The sequence below is a fragment of the Coregonus clupeaformis genome, chromosome 5 (assembly GCF_020615455.1).
Source record: "Coregonus clupeaformis isolate EN_2021a chromosome 5, ASM2061545v1, whole genome shotgun sequence".
NCBI lineage: Eukaryota > Metazoa > Chordata > Actinopteri > Salmoniformes > Salmonidae > Coregonus > Coregonus clupeaformis.
In genome coordinates this window covers 4,042,414-4,067,448 of record NC_059196.1, presented here as the reverse complement: position 1 = coordinate 4,067,448, position 25,035 = coordinate 4,042,414, and the positions used below count along the sequence as shown (strand labels likewise).

The following is a 25,035-nucleotide window of genomic DNA, read 5'->3' as shown; positions in this document are numbered from 1 at the left end:
GTGACAATTTTGTCACCTGTGCGGAAAAGGGCAAAGATGGCGATATTCAGTGTGTATGTTGTAAATAAGGCTGGGGGGTTAATTTACCAGTATGACAATTATGTACCGAGAGCAGAAGCAGAGAAAACATTCAGCTATCCTTTAGATCTGGTGTTAAAGATCCACGATGAGAAAGTTGTTGTATCATTTGGTCAACGCGATGGGATCCGAGGTAGATTGTCCGCAACTGTCATGTGATCACATCAAGGCTAACAAAATTGACATAGTGATAGCCGGTAGTTCATGTCATGGTTGGAACTCAAATGTTGCATTGTGCATGCTTTTATTTATTGTTAACACTGTGCACGCATACTTATATTAATCTAGTGGGACATACTTTACTTTCCATCAATGGAGTGGACGTCAACGGCAAGTTCACAGCGGATGGGAAGGAAATCATCGAATACTTGAAAGACTCAACAAACTATCCGGTGTCCATACGGTTCGGAAGGGCTCGCTTGAGTTCCAATGAAAAACTGATGCTGGCTTCAATGTTTCATTCGTAAGTAGTTACACTTCTCAGGTGATTACAGCTGTCAGCTCTAACATTAATAAATCCTTTGTCTATGGTGACAATTGCTTTTCCATGATCTTGCTGCATGTTGTATTGTACTTTTTCCTAGGTTGTTTGCTATTGGTTCACAGCTTTCCCCTGAAGTTGGCAGTTCAGGAATTGAGATGCTGGAAACAGATATGTTCAAACTGCACTGTTTTCAGACACTCACTGGTAAAGCCATGTATTCAAACACTGCTATCAGTCTCTGTGTGCGATGCCTACATGCAATGCTCTTGGTTTGAAAAACGAATTCCGCGTCAACTTTTTTTTCAGGTATAAAGTTCATTGTGCTGGCAGACGCCCGGCAGTCTGGCATTGATGCACTCCTGAGGAAGATTTATAAGATCTATTCAGACTTCGCCCTCAAGAACCCCTTCTACTCTTTGGAGATGCCTATCAGGTAACTTTCCCATTTCAAATATCTGCCCTCTGTTACATGAGTCTATCAGTTATCCAATTCATTGATGAGCAATCATGGCAAGATATATTTTTCCTTCTTTTGTTGCAGGTGTGAACTCTTTGATCAGAATTTGAAGGGTGCATTGGAGATAGCAGATAAAGCTGATAACTTTGGACCTGTATCTTGAGCAGGAACAAAGATTAATTGCTCCTTTTTGTTGTTGAACCAATCCATTGAATTGTGTTTGTTGTGACTGGGAAGCTACAGTACATTGCATATGGGTCAACATGTCTCCAAGCAGTGCTGATATTTCAGAACTAATGTTGATTAACTTGTATATGAGAAGGATATGTTATACTGGGATACAATGTAAATACTTTTTTATTTTTTCCATACTTTAAGAATAAACACCACTGTAATGTTATCATCTCCTCTACTCACGTTTCAATGCAATCCTTTAGAAGTAAAATCAACCACAACATAAGGTATTTTATTCAAGTCTTTTATCAAATCAAACAGATTGCACCCATTTTAAGGAGATATGTCAAGTGCCATTTTCAAAAGTGAACAGTACATTAAAGTGCCTTGGTTTCAAATGATCAGATTATGCTCAAATTGAAATCATATTGACACACATTTTCAATATTTAAATCTAGGGTGTACTTTATGCCATGAGCATTGAAAAGAGTTTCAAGTAACACAACATAGTTGATGTACTTGCACCTGAATACATCTTCAGTGAAAATAAATAATCCCTGGATCAACTCCATGTCTCACCATCTCTTTAAACAAGAATATACAGGACCATGTCTCCTTCAATTAAATTGAGCCTTTTTCAAATCAAAAACACTTCACAAATAAGAAAATGTACATTCTTATCCTAAGTTTCCCATATTGGCAACAGAGTTATGAGGTGTAATGATCAGTCAGCCTTCTTTGGGACGTGACCCATCTTGGTTCTGGTGTTCTGCAGCAGGAAGAAGCTGATGGTAGTGATGAGACAGGTGATCTCTGCTACCCAGAAGGCCATTTCCCAGCTGTGGTGCTTGGCGATGGTGCTGAACGGCAGTCCAGAGCAGAAGCCACCAACTGATAACAATACAAGGATGTCAATTAGGCTGGTTCTCATAAATAGGATATACAGATTTAGTCATTGAACTTCCTGTCTGGTACTGCTAGTAAAGCCAAGACACCAGAATGCATTACAAATGTTTTTTGTGAAAATATTCATTAGGATTTGAGACAATTTGGTTGAGATAAACTTACTGTTGGCCATTAGGGCAACGATAGCATGTGACATTCCACAATAGTTTGAAGGAGCACTCTCATTGGCTATCACGCCAAACAAGGCTATTGGTCCATAAGATGAGAAGCCAAAAGTAGCCCCCAAGAAGAGGATCCACATCTGAATTTATAACATAAAAAAGAAAACCATGAACTAACAAACATAGACTAATAGTGTATTGACTCTGAAAGGAGATTTGAGGAACATAATGTGTTTACTATACCTTTGGGCTGTCTGGAGTGACAGTGACCCGGAATAGATACATGGAATCAAACATCCCAGCCATCATTGAGATCAAGAGAAAATTACGGGGGTTTCCATGGCTTTTCATGCCTTGCTGTACAAAAAGAAATATGGTACCTTACAAGCACTGCTTTGATTTTTATAGAGCTCTGAATGAATGTATGATGCCACTGTCAACCCACTTGTGCCACAGCCTTGTCAGAGAAGTATCCTGCAGCTAAACTGCCCAACAGGCCTCCCACCTCCAGGGCACTCATGTAGGAACTGCCTGTGAAAAAGAGCTGCATTCAGGCAAGCTTAACAAGAGGCAGTTATTATTGAGTTATCAACAGTAGGCTATTGCATACTGATAAAACAGGGATGTTAGCGTTTTCCGTCATGAATCTTGTTCTGGAGGCAGCTCTGCAGAGTGGTCACTAACTGGCACAGCCATAGTCATAAAATCTGATTTTAAACCTAACCTTAACCACACTGCTAACCCTAATGCCTGACCCTAACCTTAAATTAATACCAAAAAGCATTAATTTCTACAATATAGACAATTTTGACTTTGCAGCAGGCCTATCTAAGGGAAATCGCTGTTCTGCCTCCAGGACAAGACTTATGACAATAGACTTCAACCTGCGTAAAACAGAGGGACAACGCCGGTGTTAATGTATCAGACTTCCATATCCATGAGTGTTGACTGGCCCTTGTCCTGGATGAGGAAGCGCTGGCCCCAGTCAGTGCAGGCCGTCTTTACCCTGAACACCACCAGGTAGCCCACAGACAGCAGCCACAGGTAGGGGGACAGGATGAACTCTTTGAAGGTGGTCTCATCACTGGATGAGCCTGGTAAGGGAGAGAGGTTTCAGTCACACTAGCACATCACTTAGAGTGTGCATGATCTTGAACTCGTTCACGCTAGCATGTGAGGGGCACACTGGGTGCAGAGTCAATTCTCACAGAGTGTCACTGACTTTACACACAATTGCACATGCAGACAATACACAAAAAGGCATGCGTTCAAACGAAAACCTGTGCACATCACAGTCACACACATTTTGCAATGTTTAAACCACAGAACCAAATGAGGTTAGCTCCAAGCTTTGACCTGCTTTGCCCTTCTTACCCCCCCAGTGTCCATGTTGGGCAAGCACATGTCCCTGGGCTCGTTCCTGATCAACAGCAGGCTGACGAAGGAGACCACACAACAGGAAAGGCCTGACATGGAAAGGGTCGTCCTCTAGCTGTAGATCTGGGCCATCAACGTTGCAATAATGGGGCCTAAACTCCCAGCCAGGTTCATACTGCAGGACAGAATCGCCCACCACGTCCCAAACTGAGAGGGCTCGAATCACTGAGGGGCAGAAGGGAATGACATATCATAGTATCAGACTAGTGATGTGCTGCATGGCTTGACACGACTGGAGTTAAATGGACAGGGATATATAGTGCATTGGGAAAGTATTCAGACTCCTCCACTTTTTCCACATTTTGTTATGTTACAGCCTTAATCTAAAATGGATTGAATCATCTAAAAAAAAAAAAATCTACACACAATACCCCATAATGACAAAGTGAAAACAGGTTTTTTGTCATTTTAGATAATTTAAAAAACAGAAATACCTTATTTACATAAATATTCAGACCCTTTGCAATGAGACTCAAAATTGAGCTCAGGTGCATCCTGTTTCCATTGAACATCCTTTAGATGTTTATACAACTTGATTGGAGTCCACCTGTGGTAAATTCAATTGATTGGACATTATTTGGAAAGGCACATACCTGTCTATATAAGGCCCCACAGTTGACAGTGCATGTCAGAGCAAAAACCAAGCCACGAGGTCGAAGGAATTGTCCGTAGAGCTCCGAGACAGGATTGTGTTGAGGCACAGATCTGGGGAAGGCTACCAAAACATTTCTGCAGCATTGAATCTCTATTGCACTCCACACTGCCCTTTCCCACCTGGACAAGAGGAACACCTACGTGAGAATGCTATTCATTGACTACAGCTCAGCATTCAACACCATAGTGCCCTCAAAGCTCATCACTAAGCTAAGGATCCTGGGACTAAACACCTTCCTCTGCAACTGGATCCTGGACTTCCTGACGGGCCACCCCCAGGTGGTAAGGGTAGGTAACAACACATCTGCCACACTGATCCTCAACACGGGGGCCCCTCAGGGGTGCGTGCTCAGTCCCCTCCTGTACTCCCTGTTCACCCATGACTGCATGGCCAGGCACGACTCCAACACCATCATTAAGTTTGCCGACGACACAACAGTGGTAGGCCTGATCACCGACAACGATGAGACAGCCTATAGGGAGGAGGTCAGAGACCTGGCCGTGTGGTGCCAGGATAACAACCTCTCCCTCAACGTGACCAAGACAAAGGAGATGATTGTGGACTACAGGAAAAAAAAGAGGACTGTGCACGCCCCCATTCTCATCGACGGGGCTGTAGTCGAACAGGTTGAGAGCTTCAAGTTCCTTGGTGTCCACATCACCAACAAACTATCATGGTCCAAACACACCAAGACAGTCGTGAAGAGGGCACGACAAAGCCTATTCCCCTTCAGGAGACTGAAAATCTTTTTACGCTGCTGCTACTCTGTTAATTATTTATGCATAGTCACTTTAACTCTACCCACATGTACATATTACTTCAACTACCTCAACTAGCCGGTGCCCCCGCACATTGACTCTGCACCGGTACCCCCCTGTATATATAGCCTCCCTACTGTTATTTTATTTTACTTCTGCTCTTTTTTTCTCAACACTTTTTTGTTGTTTTATTCTACTTTTTTATAAAAAATAAATGCAATGTTGGTTAAGGGCTGTAAGTAAGCATTTCACTGTAATGTCTGCACCTGTTGTATTCGGCGCATGTGGCCAATAAAATTTGATTTGATTTTGATTTGATTTGAAGGTCAACAAGAGCACAGTGGCCTCCATCATTATTAAATGGAAGAAGTTTGGAACCACCAAGACTCTTCCTAGAGCTGTCCGCTCGGCCAAACTGAGCAATCGGGGGAGAAGGGCCTTGGTCAGCGAGGTGACCAAGAACCCAATGGTCACTCTGACAGAGCTCTAGAGTTCCTCTGTGGAGATGGGAGAACCTTCCAGAAGGACAACCATCTCTGCAGCACTCCACCAATCAGGCCTTTATGGTGGAATGGCCAGTTTGCCAAAAGGCACCTAAAGACTCTCAGACCATGAGAAAGAAGATTCTCTGGTCTGATGAAACCAAGATTGAACTCTTTGGCCTGAATGCCAAGCGTCACGTCTGGAGGAAACCTGGCACCATCCCTACGGTGAAGCATGGTGGTGGCAGCATCATGCTGTGGGGATGTTTTTCAGCGGCAGGGACTGGGAGACTAGTCTGGATCGAGGGAAAGATGAACGGGGCAAAGTAGAGAGAGATCCTTGATGAAAACCTGCTCCAGAGTGCTCAGGACCTCAGACTGGGTTGGAGGTTTATCTTCCAACAGGACAACAACATGCGGAGATCATCCATTCCCCCACACTGTCTCACATAAAGACACGGCGGTTAGAACCAAAAATTTCAAATTTGGACTCCAGAACAAAGGACAGATTTCCACCGGTCTAATGTCCATTGCTCATGTTTCTTGGCCCAAGCAAGTCTCTTCTTCTTATTGGTGTCCTTTAGTAGTGGTTTCTTTGCAGCAATTCGAGCATGAAGGCCTGATTCACGCAGTCTCCTCTGAACAGTTGATGTTGAGATGTGTCTGTTACTTGAACTCTGTGAAGCACTTATTTGGGCTGCAATTTCTGAGGCTGGTAACTCTAATGAACTTATCCTCTGCAGCAGAGGTAACTCTGGGTCTTTCACTCCTGTGGCGATCCTCATGAGAGCCAGTTTCATCATAGCGCTTTATGGTTTTTGAGACTGCACTTGAAGAAACTTTCAAAGTTCTTCACATTTTCCGTATTGACTGACCTTCATGTCTTAAAGTAATGATGGACTGTCGTTTCTCTTTGCTTATTTGAGCTGTTCTTGCCATAATATAGACTTGGTCTTTTACCAAATAGGGCTATCTTCTGTATACCACCCCTACCTTGTCACAACACAAATGATTGGCTCAAACACACAAATTAACTTTTAACAAGGCACACCTGTTAATTGAAATGATTCCAGGTGACAACATCATGAAGCTGGTTGAGAGAATGTCAAGAGTGTGCAAAGCTGTCATCAAGGCAAAGGGTGGCTAATTTGAAGAATTCAAAATATAAAATATATTTTTATTTGTTTAACACTTTTTTGGTTACTACATGATTCCATATGTGTTATTTATGTCTTCACTATTATTCTACAATGTAAAAAATTGTAAAAAATAAAGAAAAACCCTTGAATGAGTAGGTGTGTCCAAACTTTTGTCTGGTAATGTATATACTGTCCATTTCCAATATATACTGAACAAAAATATAAATGCAACATGTAAAGTATTGGTCCCATGTTTCATGAGCTGAAATAAAAGATCCCAGAATTTTTCCATACGCACAAAAAGCTTATTTCTCTCAAATTGTTTACATTACTGTTAGTGAACATTTCTCTTTTGCCAAGATAATCCATCCACCTGACAGGTGTGGCATATCAAGAAGTTGATTAAACAGCATGCTCATTACATGCTCAGCACTTTGTGCTGGGGACAATAAAATGGCACTCTAAAATGTGCAGTTTTGTCACACAATACAATGCCACAAATGTCTCAAGTTTTGAGGGAGCGTGCAATTGGAATGCTGACTGCAGGAATGTCCTCCAGAGGTGTTGCCAGATAATTAAACGTTCATTTCTCTACCATAAGCTGCCTCCAACTTTGTTTTAGAGAATATGGCAGTGCATCCAACTGGCCTCACAACCGCAGACCACGTGACACCATGCCATCCCAGGACCTCCACATCCAGCTTCTTCACCTACAAGGATCGTCTGAGACCAGCCACCCGGACAACTGATGAAACCGAGGAGAATTTCTGTCTGTAATAAAGCCCTTTTGTGGGGAAAAAAATAATTCTGATTGGCTGGGCTTGGCCCCAGTGGGTGGACCTGGCTCCCAAGTGGCTCCCAGGCTCACCCATGGCTGTGTACCTCAGCAATATAACAGTATGCCCAATTCGTGATGGCAAATGCCCATTGTAATATATTGCTAATGGACAGTGTCCATTACACATATAATATATTGCCAGTGTCAACATGTTATACTGCAATTGGACAGTGTCCATTGCCAATATATTTAAATAGGGATTTCCCACAGTGTCCATTACACATATAATATATTGCCAGTGTTAACATGTTATACTGCAATTGGACAGTGTCCATTGCCAATATAGTTGAATTAGGGATTTACCATCCCGAAATGGACAGGCTGAAATTAACACCTAAGAGTGAGGGAGAGGAAACACTATGTCTGTTTGACTCATACTGTGTATTGCTAATGGACATTTTGTCCATTGGAAATAAAATACGCTGCTAATTGACAGTGCATGTGTCATTGCTCAGAATCATCATAAACGGTCCAATGACAGCACGGATAGAGTGTGCGTGTACTGTACAGTGTCCCAGTAGTGGACTTTATTCGTTTAAGCCCTTTAACTGCATGTCTAAACTTAGTTAGAGTCTATTCCTAGAAAACATTGAACCACTGTAGTTTACAACAATTATAATGTCTAAAGTGGAAGTTGGGAGAGTTATATTTGAGTGTTTCAGTGAAACGTAAGTGAGGGAGGCCCTGCTCTCTCGCTTTCCCAGATGTTTAGTCAATTTCATTCCGATCTCCTTTGCATTATTGTAGCCTTTTTTTTATAGCCTGTCAACTATGTGTCTGTCTATCTCTGTTCTCTCCTCTCTGCACAGGCCATACAAACGCTTCACACCGCGTGGCTGCTGCCACTCTAATCTGGTGGTCCCTGTGCGCACGACCCACGTGTAGTTCCAGGTCTCCGGCAGCTTCTGGAACTGCCGTTCTGCGGCCAACAAGGCAGAGTTCATCTCAGCCTATGCTACCCTCCAGTCCCTCGACTTCTTGGCGCTGACGGAAACATGGATTACCACAGAAAACCCTGCTACTCCTACTGCTCTTTCCTCGTCTGATCATGTGTTCTCGCATACCCCGAGAGCATCTGGTCAGCGCGGCGGTGGCACAGGAATCCTCATCTCTCCCAAGTGGACATTCTCTCTTTTCCCCCTGACCCATCGGTCTATCTCCTCATTTGAATTCCATGCTGTCACAGTCACTAGCCATTTCAAGCTTAACATCCTTATCATTTATCACCCTCCAGGTTCCCTTGGAGAGTTCATCAATGAGCTTGACGCCTTGATAAGTTCCTTTCTTGAGGATGGCTCACCCCTCACAGTTCTGGGTGACTTTAACCTCCCTACGTCTGCCTTTGACTAATTTCTCTCTGCCTCCTTCTTTCCACTCCTTTCCTCTTTTGACCTCACCCTCTCACCGTCCCCCCCTACTCACAAGGCAGGCAATACGCATCTTTACTAGATGCTGTTCTTCTACTAATCTCACTGCAACTCCCCTCCAAGTCTCCGACCACTACTTTGTATCCTTTTCTCTCTCGCTCTCCTCCAACACTACTCACTCTGCCCCTACTCAGATGGTAATGTGCCGTCGCAACCTTCGCTCTCTCTCTCCCGCTACTCTCTCCTCTTCCATCCTATCATCTCTTCCATCTGCTAAATCCTTCTCCCTCCGATCTCCTGATTCTGCCTCCTCAACCCTCCTCTCCTCCCTTTCTGCATCTTTTGACTCTCTATGTCCCCTATCCTCCCGGCCGGCTCGGTCCTCCCCTCCTGCTCCGTGGCTTGACAACTCATTGCGAGCTCACAGAACAGGGCTCCGGGCAGCCGAGCGGAAATGGAGAAAAACTAGACTCCTTGCGGACCTGTCATCTTTTCACTCCCTCCTCTCTACATTCTCTTCCTCTGTTTCTGCTGCTAAAGCCACTTTCTACCACTACATTTCAAGCCTCTGCCTCTAACCCTAGGAAGCTCTTTGCCACGTTCTCCTCCCTGCTGAATTCTCCTCCCCCCCCTCCCTCTCTGTGGATGACTTTGTCAACCATTTTGAAAAGAAGGTTGACGACATCCAATCCTCATTTATTAAGTCAAATGACACCGCTGGTCCTGCTCACACTGCCATACCCTATGCTTTGACTTCTTTCTCCCCTTTCTCTCCAGATGAAATCTTGCGACTGGTGACGGCCGGCCGCCCAACAACCTGCTCGCTTGACCCTATCCCCTCCTCTCTTCTCCAGATCATTTCCGGAGACCTTCTCCCTTACCTCACCTCGCTCATCCTTGACCGCTGGCCATGTCCCTTCCGTCTTCAAGAGAGCGAGAGTTGCACCCCTCCTCAAAATACCTACACTCGATCCCTCCGATGTCAACAACTACAGACCAGTTTCCCTTCTTTCTTTTCTCTCCAAAACTCTTGAGCGTGCCGTCTCTAGCCAATTCTTCTGCTATCTCTCTCAGAATGACGTTCTTGATCCAAACCAGTCAGGTTTCAAGACTGGTCATTCAACTGAGACTGCTCTTCTCTGTGTCACGGAGGCTCTCCGCACTGCTAAAGCTAACTCTCGCTCCTCTGCTCTTATCCTTCTAGACCTATCTGCTGCCTTTGATACTGTGAACCATCAGATCCTCCTCTCCACCCTCTCCGAGTTGGGCATCTCCGGCGCTGCTCACTCTTGGATTGCGTCCTACATGACAGGTCGCTCCTACCAGGTGGCGTGGCGAGAATCTGTCTCCGCATCACGTGCTCTCACCACTGGTGTCCCCCAGGGCTCAGTTCTAGGCCCTCTCCTATTCTCTCTATACACCAAGTCACTTGGCTCTGTCATATCCTCACAATTCATTTTCTCCAATCCCCCTTCTGATAACCAGGTGGCGAATCGCATCTCTGCATGTCTGGCAGAAATATCAGTGTGGATGTCCGATCACCACCTCAAGCTGAACCTCGGCAAGACGGAGCTGCTCTTCCTCCCGGGGAAGGACTGCCCGCTCCATGATCTCGCCATCACGGTTGACAACTCCATTGTGTCCTCCTCCCAGAGTGCAAAGAACCTTGGCGTGAACCTGGATAACACCCTGTCGTTCTCCGCTAACATCAAAGCGGTGACCCGATCCTGCAGGTTCATGCTCTACAACATTCGCAGAGTACGACCCTACCTTACACAGAAAGCGGCACAGGTCCTAAGCCAGGCACTTGTCATCTCCCATCTGGATTACTGCAACTCGCTGTTGGCTGGGCTCCCTGCTTGTGTCATTAAACCCCTACAACTTATCCAGAACGCTGCAGACCGTCTGGTGTTCAACCTTCCCAAGTTCTCTCATGTCACCCCGCTCCTCCGCACACTCCACTGGCTTCCAGTTGAGGCTCACATCTACTACAAGACCATGGTGCTTGCCTATGGAACTGTGAGGGGAACGGCACCTCCTTACCTTCAGGCTCTGATCAGACCCTACACCCAAACGATTGCACTACGTTCATCTACCTCTGGCCTGCTAGCCCCCCTACCTCTACGGAAGCACAGTTCCCACTCAGCCCAGTCAAAGCTATTTGCTGCTCTGGCACCCCAATGGTGGAACAAGCTCCCCCACGACGCCAGGACAGCGGAGTCACTGACCACCTTCCGGAGACACTTGAAACCCTACCTCTTTAAGGAATATCTGGAATAGTATAAAAGTAATCCTTCTACCCCCCCATAAAAAACAAAAAAGTGGTTGTCCCACTGGCTATCATAAGTTGAATGCACCAATTTGTAAGTCGCTCTGGATAAGAGCGTCTGCTAAATGACGTAAATGTAAATGTAATGTCCAATTCGTGATGGTGAATGTCCATTGTAATATATTGCTAATGGACAGTGTCCATTATACATATGATATCTTGCCAGTGCCAACATGTCATACTGCAAATGCTGGCGCTGGCAATATATCCTACACTACATAACCAAAGGTATGTGGACATCTGCTCGTACAACATCTCATTCCAAAATCATGGGCATTAATATGGAGTTGGTCACCCCTTTGCTGCTATAACAGACTCCACTCTTCTGGGAATACTTTCCACTAGATGTTGGAACATTGCTGCGGGGACTTGCTTCCATTCAGCCACAAGAGCATTAGTGAGGTCGGGCACTGATGTTGGGCGATTAGGCCTGGCTCGCAGTCAGCGTTCCAATTCATCCCAAAGGTGTTTGATGGCGTTGAGGTCAGGGCACTGTTCAGGCCAGTCAAGTTCTTCCACACCGATCTCGACAAAACATTTCTGTTTGGACCTCACTTTGTGCACAGAGGCATTGTCATGCTGAAACAGGAAAGGGCCTTCCCCAAACTGTTGCTACGAAGTTGGAAGCACAGAATCGTCTAGAATGTCATTGTATGCTGTAACGTTAAGATTTCCCTTCACTGGAACTAAGGAGCCTGAACCATGAATAACAGCCCCAGACCATTATTCCTCCACAACCAAACTTTACAGTTTGGGGCACGTAGCGTTCTCCTGGCATCCGCCTAGCAGGGCAGAAATTTGATGAACTGACTTGTTGGAAAGGTGTCATCCTATGACGGTGCCACGCTGAACGTCACTGAGCTCTTCAGTAAGGCCATTCTACTGCCAATGTTTGTCTATGGAGATTCCATGGCTGTATGCTCGATTTTATACACCTGTCAGTAAGGGTGTGGCTGAAATAGCCAAATCCACTAATTTGAAGGGGTGCCCACATACTTTTGTACAGTTGAAGTCGGACGTTTTTCAACCACTCCGTACATTTCTTGTTAACAAACTATAGTTTTGGCAAGTCGGTTAGGACATCTACTTTGTGCATGACACAAGTAATTTTTCCAACAATTGTTTACAGACAGATTATTTCACTTATAATTCACTGTATCACAATTCCAGTGGGTCAGAAGTTTACATACACTAAGTTGACTGTGCCTTTAAACAGCTTGGAAAATTCCAGAAAATGATGTCATGGCTTTAGAAGATTCTGATAGGCTAATTGACATAATTTGAGTCAATTGGAGGTGAACCTGTGGATGTATTTCAAGGCCTACCTTCAAACTCAGTGCCTCTTTGCTTGACATCATGGGAAAATCAAAAGAAATCAGCCAAGACCTCCACAAGTCTGGTTCATCCTTGGGAGCAATTTCCAAACTCCAAAATAAGTATTTGACCCCCTCTCAATCAGAAAGATTTCTGGCTCCCAGGTGTCTTTTATACAGGTAACGAGCTGAGATTAGGAGCACACTCTTAAAGGGAGTGCTCCTAATCTCAGTTTGTTACCTGTATAAAAAAAACCTGTCCACAGAAGCAATCAATCAATCAGATTCCAAACTCTCCACCATGGCCAAGACCAAAGAGCTCTCCAAGGATGTCAGGGACAAGATTGTAGACCTACACAAGGCTGCAATGGGCTACAAGACCATCAACAAGCAGCTTGGTGAGAAGGTGACAACAGTTGGTGCGATTATTCGCAAATGGAAGAAACACAAAATAACTGTCAATCTCCCTCGGCCTGGGGCTCCATGCAAGATCTCACCTCGTGGAGTTGTAATGATCATGAGAACGGTGAGGAATCAGCCCAGACTAAACACGGGAGGATCTTGTCAATGATCTCAAGGCAGCTGGGACCATAGTCACCAAGAAAATAATTGGTAACACACTACGCTGTGAAGGACTGAAATCCTGCAGCGCCCGCAAGGTCCCCCTGCTCAAGAAAGCACATATACATGCTCGTCTGAAGTTTGCCAATGAACATCTGAATGATTCAGAGGAGAACTGGGTGAAAGTGTTGTGGTCAGATGAGACCAAAATTGAGCTCTTTGGCATCAACTCAACTCGCCGTGTTTGGAGGAGGAGGAATGCTGCCTATGACCCCAAGAACACCATCCCCACCGTCAAACATGGAGGTGGAAACATTATGCTTTGGGGGTGTTTTTCTGCTAAGGGGACAGGACAACTTCACCGCATCAAAGGGACGATGGACGGGAACTTCAAATCTTGGGTGAGAATCTCCTACCCTCAGCCAGGGCATTGAAAATGGGTCGTGGATGGATATTCCAGCATGACAATGACCCAAAACACACGGCCAAGGCAACAAAGGAGTGGCTCAAGAAGAAGCACATTAAGGTCCTGGAGTGGCCTAGACAGTCTCCAGACCTTAATCCCATAGAAAATCTTTGGAGGGAGCTGAAGGTTCGATTTACCAAACGTCAGGCTCGAAACCTTAATGACTTGGAGAAGATCTGCAAAGAGGAGTGGGACAAAATCCCTCCTGAGATGTGTGCAAACCTGGTGGCCAACCACAATAAATGTCTGACCTCTGTGATTGCCAACAAGGGTTTTGCCACCAAGTACTAAGTCATGTTTTGCAGAGGGGTCAAATACTTATTTCCCTCATTAAAATGCAAATCAATTTATAAAATTTTTGACATGCGTTTTTCTGGATTGTTTTGTTGTTATTCTGTCTCTCACTGTTCAAATAAACCTACCATTACAATTATAGACTGATAATTTCTTTGTCAGTGGGCAAACATACAAAATCAGCAGGGGATCAAATACTTTTTCCCTCACTGTAAGCTTGGCACATCTAGCCACTGGGATGTTTGCCCATTCTTCAAGGCAAAACTGCTCCAGCTCCTTCAAATTGGATGGGTTCTGCTGGTTTACAGCAATCTTTAAGTCATACCACAGATTCCCAATTGGATTGAGGTCTGGGCTTTGACTAGGCCATTCCAAGACATGTTTCCCCCTTAAACCACTCAAGTGTTGGTTTAGCAGTATGCTTAGGGTCATTGTCTTGCTGGAAGGTGAACCTCTGTCCCAGTCTCAAATCTCTGGAAGACAAACAGGTTTCCCTCACGAATTTCCCTGTATTTAGCGCCATCCAGCATTCCTTCAATTCTGACCAGTTTCCCAGTCCCTGCCGATGTAAAAAATCCCCACAGCATGATGCTGCCACCACCATGCTTCACTGTGGGGATGGTGTTCTCGGGGTGATGAGAGGTGTTGGGTTTCGCCAGACATAGCGTTTTCCTTGATGGCCAAAAAGCTCAATTTTAGTCTCAACTGACCAGAGTACCTTCTTCCATATGTTTGGAGAGTCTCCCACATGACTTTTGGCGAACACCAAACTTGTCTGCTTATTTTTTTCTTTAATCAATGGCTTTTTTCTAGCCCTCTTTCGTAAAGCCCTGCTCTGTGGAATGTACGGCTTAAAGTGGTCCTATGGACAGAGACTCCAATCTCTGCTGTGGAGCTTTGCAGCTCCTTCAGGGTTATCTTTGGTCTCTTTGTTGCCTCTCTGATTAATTCCCTCCTTGCCTGGTCCGTGAGTTTTGGTGGGCGGCCCTCTCTTGGCAGGTTTGTTGTGGTGCCATATTCGTTCCATTTTTTAATAATGGATTTAATGGTGCTCTGTGGGATGTTCAAAGTTTCGGATATTTTTTTATAACCCAAGCCTGATCTGTACTTCTCCACAACTTTGTCCCTGGCCTGTTTGGAGAGCTCCTTGGTCTTCATGGTGCCGCTTGCTTGGTGGTGCCCCTTGCTTAGTGGTGTTGCAGACTCTGGGGCCTTTCAGAGCAGGTGTATATATGCTGAGATCATGTGACATTTAGATTGCACACAGATGGACTTTATTTAACTAATTATGTGACTTCTGAAGGTAATTGGTTGCACCAGATCTTATTTAGGGGCTTCATAGCAAAGGGGGTGAAATCATATGCACGCACCACTTTTCTGTTATTTATTTTTTATTATTTTTTTAAACAAGTTATTTTTTTAAATTTCACTTCACCAATTTGGACTATTTTGTGTATGTCCATTACATGAAATCCAAATGAAAATCAATTTAAATTAAAGGTTGTAATGCAACAAAATAGGAAAACGCCAAGGGGGATGAATAATTTTGCAAGGCACTGAATATGGCCAATACACCACGACTAAGGGCTATGTCCTGGCACTCCGCGTTGCGTCGTGCGTAAGAACAGCCCTTAGCGGTGGTATATTGGCCATATACCACACCTCCTCCGGCCTTATTTGCTCAAATAATGCAAACTCTAGAATGCCCTTCAAGCCAATCAGAAACAAGTTTTCAACAATGCCATGGTATAATACTGTATGTGACATATGCAATAATTCCCTCTACTTGTCATTTTCTAGACGTGCAATGGTAGGCTACATTTTTTTTTTTTAAGTATAGCAGTGCACTGCCCGAAGATACCCCTTCTAAAGTTGACCCCACTCTGGAAATGTACAGTATACAACTGAACAATACAGTATAGTACATTATAGTACAGTATATAATGAATCAATACATCTATGAGCAAAATCAGTTCATATCGGTGTGTGTGCATGCATTTGGTAAAATACTGTATTTATTTTTTACTGTGCCTTCAGAAAGTATTCATACCCCTTGACTTATTCCAACATTTGTTGTGTTACAGCCTGAATTCAAAATGGAGAAAAAATTTAATAAGAAATCCCATCTACACACAATACCCCATAATGACGAAGTGAAAACATGTTTTTAGATATTTTGGCAAATGTATTGAAAATGAAATACAGAAATATTGAATTGACATAAGTATTCAATACATGTTAGAATCATCTTTAGCAGCTGTGAGTCTTTCTGGGTAAGTCTCAAAGAGCTTTTCACACCTGGATTGTACAATATTTGCACATTATTCTTTTGAAAATTCTTCAAGCTCTTTCAAGTTGGTTGTTGATCATTGCTAGACAGCCATTTTCAAGTCTTGCCATAGATTTTCAAGCCTATTTAAGTCAACTGTAGCTAGGCCACTCAAGAACATTCAATATCGTCTTGGTAAGCAACTCCAGTGTATATTTGACCTTGTGTTTTAGGTTATTGTCCTGCTGAAAGGTGAATGTCTCCCAGTGTCTGTTGGAAAGCAAACAAAACCAGGTTTCCTCTAGGATTTTCCCTGTGCTTAGCGCTATTCCGTTTCTTTTAACCCCAAAAAAACTCCCTTGCCGATGACAAGCATACCCATAACATGATGCAGCCACCCTCATGCTTGAAAATATGAAGAGTGGTACTCAGTGATGTGTTGTGTTGGATTTGCCCCAAACATAATGCTTCGTATTCAGGACATGAAGTTCATTTCTTTGCCACATTTTTTGCAGTTTTACTTTAGTGCCTTGTTGCAAACAGGATGCATGTTTTGGAATATTTGTATTCTGTACAAGCTTCCTTCTTTTCACTTTGTCATTTAGGTTAGTATTGTGGAGTACCTATATCGTTTTCTCCTATCACAGCCATTAAACTCTGTAACTGTTTTAAATCCACCATTGGCCTCATGGTGAAATCCCTGAGCGGTTTCCTTCCTCTCCAGCGACAGTTAGGAAGGACGCCTGTATCTTTGTAGTGACTGGGTGTATTGATACACCATCAAAAGTGTAATTAATAACTTCACCATGCTCAAAGGGCTATTCAATGTCTGTTTTATTTTTACCCATCTACCAATAGGTGCCCTTCTTTGTGAGGCATTTGAAAACCTCCCTGGTCTTTGTGGTTGAATCTGTGTTTGAAATGCACTGCTCGACTGAAGGAATTTACTGATAATTGCATGTGTGGGGTACAGATATTATTATGTTATTATTGCGCACAGAGTGAGTCCATGCAACTTATTATGTGACTTGTTAAGCACATTTTTTTTACTCCTGACCTGAGTTTATTTAGGCTTGCAATAACAAAGGGGTTGAATACTTATTCAATCAAGACATTTCAGCTTTTCATTTTTAAATAATTTGTAAAAATGTCTAAAAACATAATTCCACTTTGACATTATGGGGTATTGTGTGTATGCCAGTGACACCAAATCTAAATGTAATCTATTTTAAATTCAGGCTGTAACACAACAAAATGTGGAAAAAGTAAAGGGGTGTGAATACTTTCTGAAGACACTGTACAATACATTGCAATACATGCAGTTTGTTTTCTGCTCTTTACCTCTCTCGTTAGTCCACGTTTCTTGTTACAGTTTTTCTCAATTGCTAAAACACTCAAACCCATTGGCTGAACAAAGTTCTCAGTTGCCTGGACTCATTTAGCTAATTATGCAGCCTGTTGTCAATACCTTAAACCATTTCACATGGTAAAACACAATTTGCAGATCTCACTTAGACTTTTCAGTAAAACTCTAAAAAACACATTCTCATTCTCAAAACACATTCTGCACTCTAATGCACGTCATCCATACTGGTAAACACAAGTGGCAACAATCAAATACAAATAGACAACACATGTCATTGATTGAACACAACCACTCAAAATTGATTTAACCTGTTTCAAATGATGCGACACAACCAATAAAAGCCAGTTCAGAGAGCAAACAGGTTGTTGAAGGTGGGAAGGAGAAAGTCTGAGAATGGATAGAAGAAACAATGTGAGAGGACGAGGACGAGTGCGTATGCGAGGTGGGCGACGAGGAGGAAGAGGAGGAGGAGGGCAAGAAAGAGGAAGAGGAGGACGAAGAGGAAGACAAAGAGTGGAAATATCTGATGAAATTCGAGCAACAGTCATAGACCATGTTCTTGTCCATGGACTGACAATGAGGGAACCAGGACTGCAACCCAATTTGAGTCGATTTTCTGTGTCCACCATAGTAAGGACATTCAGAGAAGAGAACAGGTACAGTATACTACTGTATTTTTGTAATTGCAAATTTACTGTACTACACTATATGCAGCTGTTTCAATAGACATTTGTAAAGTTAATCACTGTATGCACAACTACTTTTTGTAGAATTGCAAGGCTGCCACATGCAGGTGGAAGGACAGCTATACAGTGGGGAAAAAAAGTATTTAGTCAGCCACCAATTGTGCAAGTTCTCCCACTTAAAAAGATGAGAGAGGCCTGTAATTTTCATCATAGGTACACGTCAACTATGACAGACAAATTGAGAAAAAAAAATCCAGAAAATCCCATTGTAGGATTTTTAATGAATGTATTTGCAAATTATGGTGGAAAATAAGTATTTGGTCACCTACAAACAAGCAAGATTTCTGGCTCTCACAGACCTGTAACTTCTTCTTTAAGAGGCTCCTCTGTCTTCCACTCGTTACCTGTATTAATGGCACCTGTTTGAACTTGTTATCAGTATAAAAGACACCTGTCCACAACCTCAAACAGTCACACTCCAAACTCCACAATGGCCAAGACCAAAGAGCTGTCAAAGGACACCAGAAACAAAATTGTAGACTTGCACCAGGCTGGGAAGACTGAATCTGCAATAGGTAAGCAGCTTGGTTTGAAGAAATCAACTGTGGGAGCAATTATTAGGAAATGGAAGACATACAAGACCACTGATAATCTCCCTCAATCTGGGGCTCCACGCAAGATCTCACCCCGTGGGGTCAAAATGATCACAAGAACGGTGAGCAAAAATCCCAGAACCACACGGGGGGACCTAGTGAATGACCTGCAGAGAGCTGGGACCAAAGTAACAAAGCCTACCATCAGTAACACACTACGCCGCCAGGGACTCAAATCCTGCAGTGCGAGACGTGTCCCCCCTGCTTAAGCCAGTACATGTCCAGGCCCGTCTGAAGTGCATTTGGATGATCCAGAAGAGGATTGGGAGAATGTCATATGGTCAGATGAAACCAAAATATAACTTTTTGGTAAAAACTCAACTCGTCATGTTTGGAGGACAAAGAATGCTGAGTTGCATCCAAAGAACACCATACCTACTGTGAAGCATGGGGGTGGAAACATCATGCTTTTGGGCTGTTTTTCTGCAAAGGGACCAGGACGACTGATCCGTGTAAAGGAAAGAATGAATGGGGCCATGTATCGTGAGATTTTGAGTGAAAACCTCCTTCCATCAGCAAGGGCATTGAAGATGAAACGTGGCTGGGTCTTTCAGCATGACAATGATCCCAAACACACCGCCCGGGCAACGAAGGAGTGGCTTCGTAAGAAGCATTTCAAGGTCCTGGAGTGGCCTAGCCAGTCTCCAGATCTCAACCCCATAGAAAATCTTTGGAGGGAGTTGAAAGTCTGTGTTGCCCAGCGACAGCCCCAAAACATCACTGCTCTAGAGGAGATCTGCATGGAGGAATGGGCCAAAATACAAGCAACAGTGTGTGAAAACCTTGTGAAGACTTACAGAAAACGTTTGACCTGTGTCATTGCCAACAAAGGGTATATAACAAAGTATTGAGAAACTTTTGTTATTGACCAAATACTTATTTTCCACCATCATTTGCCAATAAATTCATTAAAAATCCTACAATGTGATTTTCTGGATTTTTTTTTTTGTCTGTCATAGTTGACGTGTACCTATGATGAAAATTACAGGCCTCTCTCATCTTTTTAAGTGGGAGAACTTGCACAATTGGTGGCTGACTAAATACTTTTTTTCCCCCACTGTATTCACTCGGGAGCAAGAGGCCGTTATAGTTGGCATGGTCCTTCAAGATAATGCAATACGACTCAGAGAAATCCAGGAACGAGTGATACAAGACAACACACACTTCCAGGGAATCGAGCATTTCCACAATTGACCGTGTCCTCCAACGTAACAGGATGCGAATGAAACAAGTATACAGAGTACCTTTTGAGCGCAACTCACCAAGGGTGAAAGAACTGCGAGCTCAGTATGTGCAAGTAAGTGTACATTCAGAAACATTTACTGTAATCCAGATTGTCTACAGTACTAACACATACTATGTGAATGACATTACTCTTCAGTACATACAATGTATGTGAATCAGAAGTGCATACAGTAGGCCTAATTGTACTCTACAGTATAGCACTGTCTCTGTAAGACTTACAAAATCCTACATACAGTATATTGTATTTCTACACAGACAATATTTGACTTGGAATCCTTGGACAGACCCCATGAGTTCATCTTTGTCGATGAAGTAGGCTTCAATCTAACAAAGAGGAGAAGGAGAGGCCGAAACATGATTGGACAGCGGGCAATTGTTGAAGTCCCTGGTCAACGAGGTGGCAATGTCACAATCTGTGCTGCTATCAGCAACCATGGTGTTCTACATCACCATGTTACACTCGGGCCATATAACACCCAGCACCTTCTAAGATTTATTGCCAATCTAAGAGATATTTTATTTGAGTAGCAGGTTCAAGAGCAGCAGGGTCAAGCGCTAAATGAGAATCCCATTCCCACCTATGTGATAGTGTGGGACAATGTCAGTTTCCACCGAGCTGCTCCGGTAAGGGAATGGTTTAACATCAATGGGCAGTTTATGAACTTGTACCTACCTCCATACGCGCCTTTCCTGAATCCGATTGAGGAGTTTTTCTCCTCTTGGAGATGGAAAGTGTATGATAGACAACCCTACACCAGAGTAAATCTGCTGCAAGCCATGGATTTAGCCTGTGGTGATATTGGTGAGGAATCATGTCAGGGCTGGATACGGCACACAAGAGGCCCAATTGCCTCAGGAGGGACAATATTGCTTGTGATGTCGACGAAGTGCTCTGGCCTGACCCAGCCCAAAGACAAGAAGCACATTGATCACATGTTTACTCCTTTGATTTTTGTCCCTTTTAGTATTGTATACTGTAGTACAGTGCATTGTAGGCTGTATACTGTACAATGGACAAATTGTATGGCCCTGAACATTGTGCTTTCCATTTGTTAACAGTACTGACTGCTCAATATATTTTGACTGGTTGCAGGTTCAACAAAGAACAATAATTACAGTATCACAGAGACAAAAAAGGACAAGTTTGTGAGATGCAGGGTACAGTACTGTAAAAATAGGGGTACAAGGAGGAGGAAGAACAAAAAACAAAATTCCAAAGAGCAAAGCAGAGTAGTAATTTCTGATCAATTTTGAGCTACTATGATAGAACATGTTTTCGTTCATCAAAAGACAATGATGGAAAAATATGACATTTGTTTTGAGATAAAAAATGTACTTCTCCATGAGAACTGTATGTTTTGAACAATGTGTTTTCTATTTTTCGGTGTATTGTTTACTGACTGCTTGAGAGTGTATATCATTTTGATCACTTTGTTTATGATTTGAGAGCAGTGTTTGATTTTGAACACAGGTAAAACGATTAGTTACCGGAGTGTAACTCCAGTTCTATGAGTGGAGCGGAGCCCCATAGGGGAGCTCTGCTCCTAGTGGTTTACCCTCTGCCCTAAGGCAGCAGCAGCCTGAGACAACATTATGCACACACCTACAGCCAATAGGAGTACAGGTGTCCCTATAAGAGGGGATGCCTCCCCTCAATCAGCCTCCCGAGATATTTTTCTTCAGCGAGACTAGAGAGGGTCGGCGGGGCCTTAAGTCCTATGGGGCTCCGCTCCACTCATAGAACTGGAGTTACACTCCGGTAACTAATCGTTCTATATCGTGGAGCTCCGCCCCATAGGGGAGCTCTGCTCCTAGTGGTTTAAGGCGGAGCGTAGCGCTCCAAAATGTACTCCCTGCCGAGCCTAACCCTTCCCATCGAAACGAGAAAGTCAGGCCTAGCAATGGCTGCAACCGAGTCCCGCAGTATTGCAACTAAAAAACCCTACGGGCGTCACAATATACCGCGTCATCGGTTAAAAGACCCGCCCCACCTAGTCCAATGGCAATGCCAATGACTAGTGGGCAGATCACCAGAATAGAAGCCATACTAATCTATACCAGCAGATAGATGTGCCTCAATATCCTGTGAAAACACTACCGACCACTAATGGAATGACATCAAGTGTCACTCTACATTATGAACGCGGTAGACCGCCTCACTCACTCAATGGAATCCCAGAGATTAGTGGGCAGGAACAAAAACATGAGTCATACTAACTGAACAAGCAGATAGATGACCTCATATTCTGTTAATCAACGCATGCCTCTACTGTACTGACCCTGTCAGTCAGGATTCATGCCACAAAATATGTTTTCTTATCCAAAGCGGACCTGATGGAAACCCTGTCCATAGTCCTGCTTTTCCCTCTCTTCCTAGCTCAAGATCTCCCTTCAGCTATGCTGAGTACAGACCGAGCCAAAGAGTTAGAAAACACATCTGTCAAAAACACGTCTTCCTAACCAAAGCGGACCTGATGGAAACCTGTGTCCACAGTCCTGCTTCTCCTCTCCTTCTTGCTCAAGATCTCCCTTCAGCCACGCTGAGTACAGATCGAGCCAGAGAATTAGAAGACATATCTAAGAGATAGAAACGGATAAATGGAGACGGCGTCGACCAGGATGCTGCTCTACAGATATCCTCTACTCCTGTTCCTCTGAAAAGGGCAGTAGAAGCCGCTACTCCACGAGTGGAGTGAGCTCTGATACCCTGAGGCAATTGCCGCCCTGCTACCTCATAAGCTTTCTCAATGCCTTCACAAAGCCAGTGAGACAACCTCTGTTTTGAAAGTGGTCTACCTAGTGCAGCCGCACCGTGACACACAAACAACTGAGGCGATGACCTAATCGCTGCTGTGCGCTCGACGTAACACGCCAAAGCGCGTACCGGGCACAGGCGATGGAGCTTTTCCTCACTCCTCTCTCTATGAGGAGGAGGAGAAAAAGCCCACAGCTCCACGGTCTGTGACCTATATGAACTCTTAATAACCTTCGGCACAAATGCCGGGTTAGGACGTAACACTGCTCTGCTCAGGTCACCATTGATGGCCAAGCAGTCAGATCTCGTCGAAAGAGCACACAAATCACTGACCCGCTTAGCTGTAGTCAAAGCGAGCAACAGTGCTGTCTTTATATACAGCATCTTGAGGGGTATTTGATTCAATGGCTCGAACGGCGACTTACATAGCGCTTCGAGTACCAAAGCCAAATCCCACTGAGGAAGCGTGACTCTAGGTGTTGGCCTAAGTCGCCGTGTTCCTAATAGGAAGCGTTTCACTAGAGGGTGGCTAAAGACATTGTCTCTGCCAAAACCCTCATGACAAGCTGAAATCGCTGCTGCAAACACTCTAATCGTGGCAGGCGATTTTTTCTTATCAAACATGAGCTGCAGAAAAGAGAGAATACTCTCCACCTGACAGCTCATGGGGTCCACACCTTGTGTGACACACCATCGTGAAAACACGTTCCATCTACTGGCATACATCTTAGAAGTGGAACTGGCACGTGAACCCTGTATGGTCCTGATCACTGCATCAGATAACCCACGGCGCTCTAGCCTGTCCCTCTCAGCAGCCAGGCCTTCAGTGGTTGGCCGATTATGGGCAATTTCCCTATCGTGCCAGCCGCCTGAGACAACGCGTCCCGTCGATGTGGAATTGGCCAAGGTGGCGCAATCAACATCTGACTCATCTCCGCAAACCACGGAGCCCCCGGGCGATCGGGCGCTATCAGTATCACTGACAGCCCCCCTGACCTCACCCTGGCTAGCAGTGGGAGAATGCAGGACAGCGGAGGGAATGCATACAGGAGAACTCTCGGCCACGGTTGGTGCGCAAAGGCGTCCCTTCCCAGTGGCGGTTCGTCCTGTTCCCTCAGAGAGAACCACAGAGGACATTGCGCGTTCACGCGTGACGCGAATAATAATAATAATAATAAAATAATAAATAATATGCCATTTAGCAGACGCTTTTATCCAAAGCGACTTACAGTCATGCGTGCATACATTTTTGTGTATGGGTGGTCCCGGGGATTGAACCCACTACCTTGGCATTACAAGCGCCGTGCTCTACCAGCTGAGCTACAGAGGACCACAATAGGTCCACCTCGGCTCTCCCGAATTGTTCCCAAATCTGGAGAACAATGTCTGGATGCAGACACCACTCGTCGTCTCGAGGACCCCGTCTTGACATGAGGTCTGCACCTACGTTCAAGTAGCCCGGAATGTGTGCTGCTCTCAATGAGCGAAGCTGCTCGTGAGCCCACAGCCACAATTCCTCTGCCGCACGATGGAGAGCAGGAGACCTGACTCCACCCTGGCGATTTATGTGGGCTACTGTGGTCCGGTTGTCTGACCAGACCAGCACATCGCGACCCTGAAGGGTAGACGCGAAGTGGGTCAGAACCAGTCGAACCGTTTCCAACTCCAGGAGGTTGATGTGACGACCTGATTGAGGCCACACACCTCCTATCGCTTGTGTCTGACATGTCCCTCCCCATCCCGTCAGGGACGCATCCGTGAATACTGGGATGTGAGAGGACACCTTTCCTATCGGGACTCCATGCGTGAGAACGCGCGAGTTTCTCCAATAGTTTAGGTCTGCACTGAGCGAGAGGGGAACCACCACCAACCGATGACGTTGACGCAATGGGTCTAGTCTTAGTTGGGCGAACCATCGCTGCGTCCTGCGCATGTGCAGGAGTCCCAGCGGAACCACAGAGTGGGCTGACGACATGAGACCCAAAAGTGACATGATCGACAGCGCCGTCACTGTGTGATTCGGACGACACTTCCTTAGGGCTAGCAACAAGGCTACCCTTCGGGGGTCCGAAATTCGAGCCCTCATCCTCACAGTGTCTAGCTGTATCCCCAGGTAGAAAATCTGATGAGTGGGCGAGGGCGCGCTCTTTTTCCAATTCACA

At 44.5% G+C, this 25,035-nt stretch overlaps 1 protein-coding gene and 1 pseudogene across 1 annotated transcript; one reads left to right on the top strand and one right to left on the bottom strand.

Moving 5' to 3' along the window:
* The first annotated feature begins 3 nt into the window (after nt 1–3).
* On the top strand, nt 4–1,760 carry LOC121558662 (trafficking protein particle complex subunit 4). Its single transcript, XM_041872072.1, has 5 exons — nt 4–211; nt 367–541; nt 663–766; nt 869–995; nt 1,104–1,760. The coding sequence occupies exons 1-5, from the start codon at nt 37–39 to the stop codon at nt 1,180–1,182; spliced, it is 660 nt and encodes a 219-aa protein (XP_041728006.1). The 5' UTR covers nt 4–36; the 3' UTR covers nt 1,183–1,760.
* Nucleotides 1,761–1,917: 157 nt separating this feature from the next.
* On the bottom strand, nt 1,918–7,786 carry LOC121556779 (annotated as a pseudogene).
* Nucleotides 7,787–25,035: the final 17,249 nt, after the last annotated feature.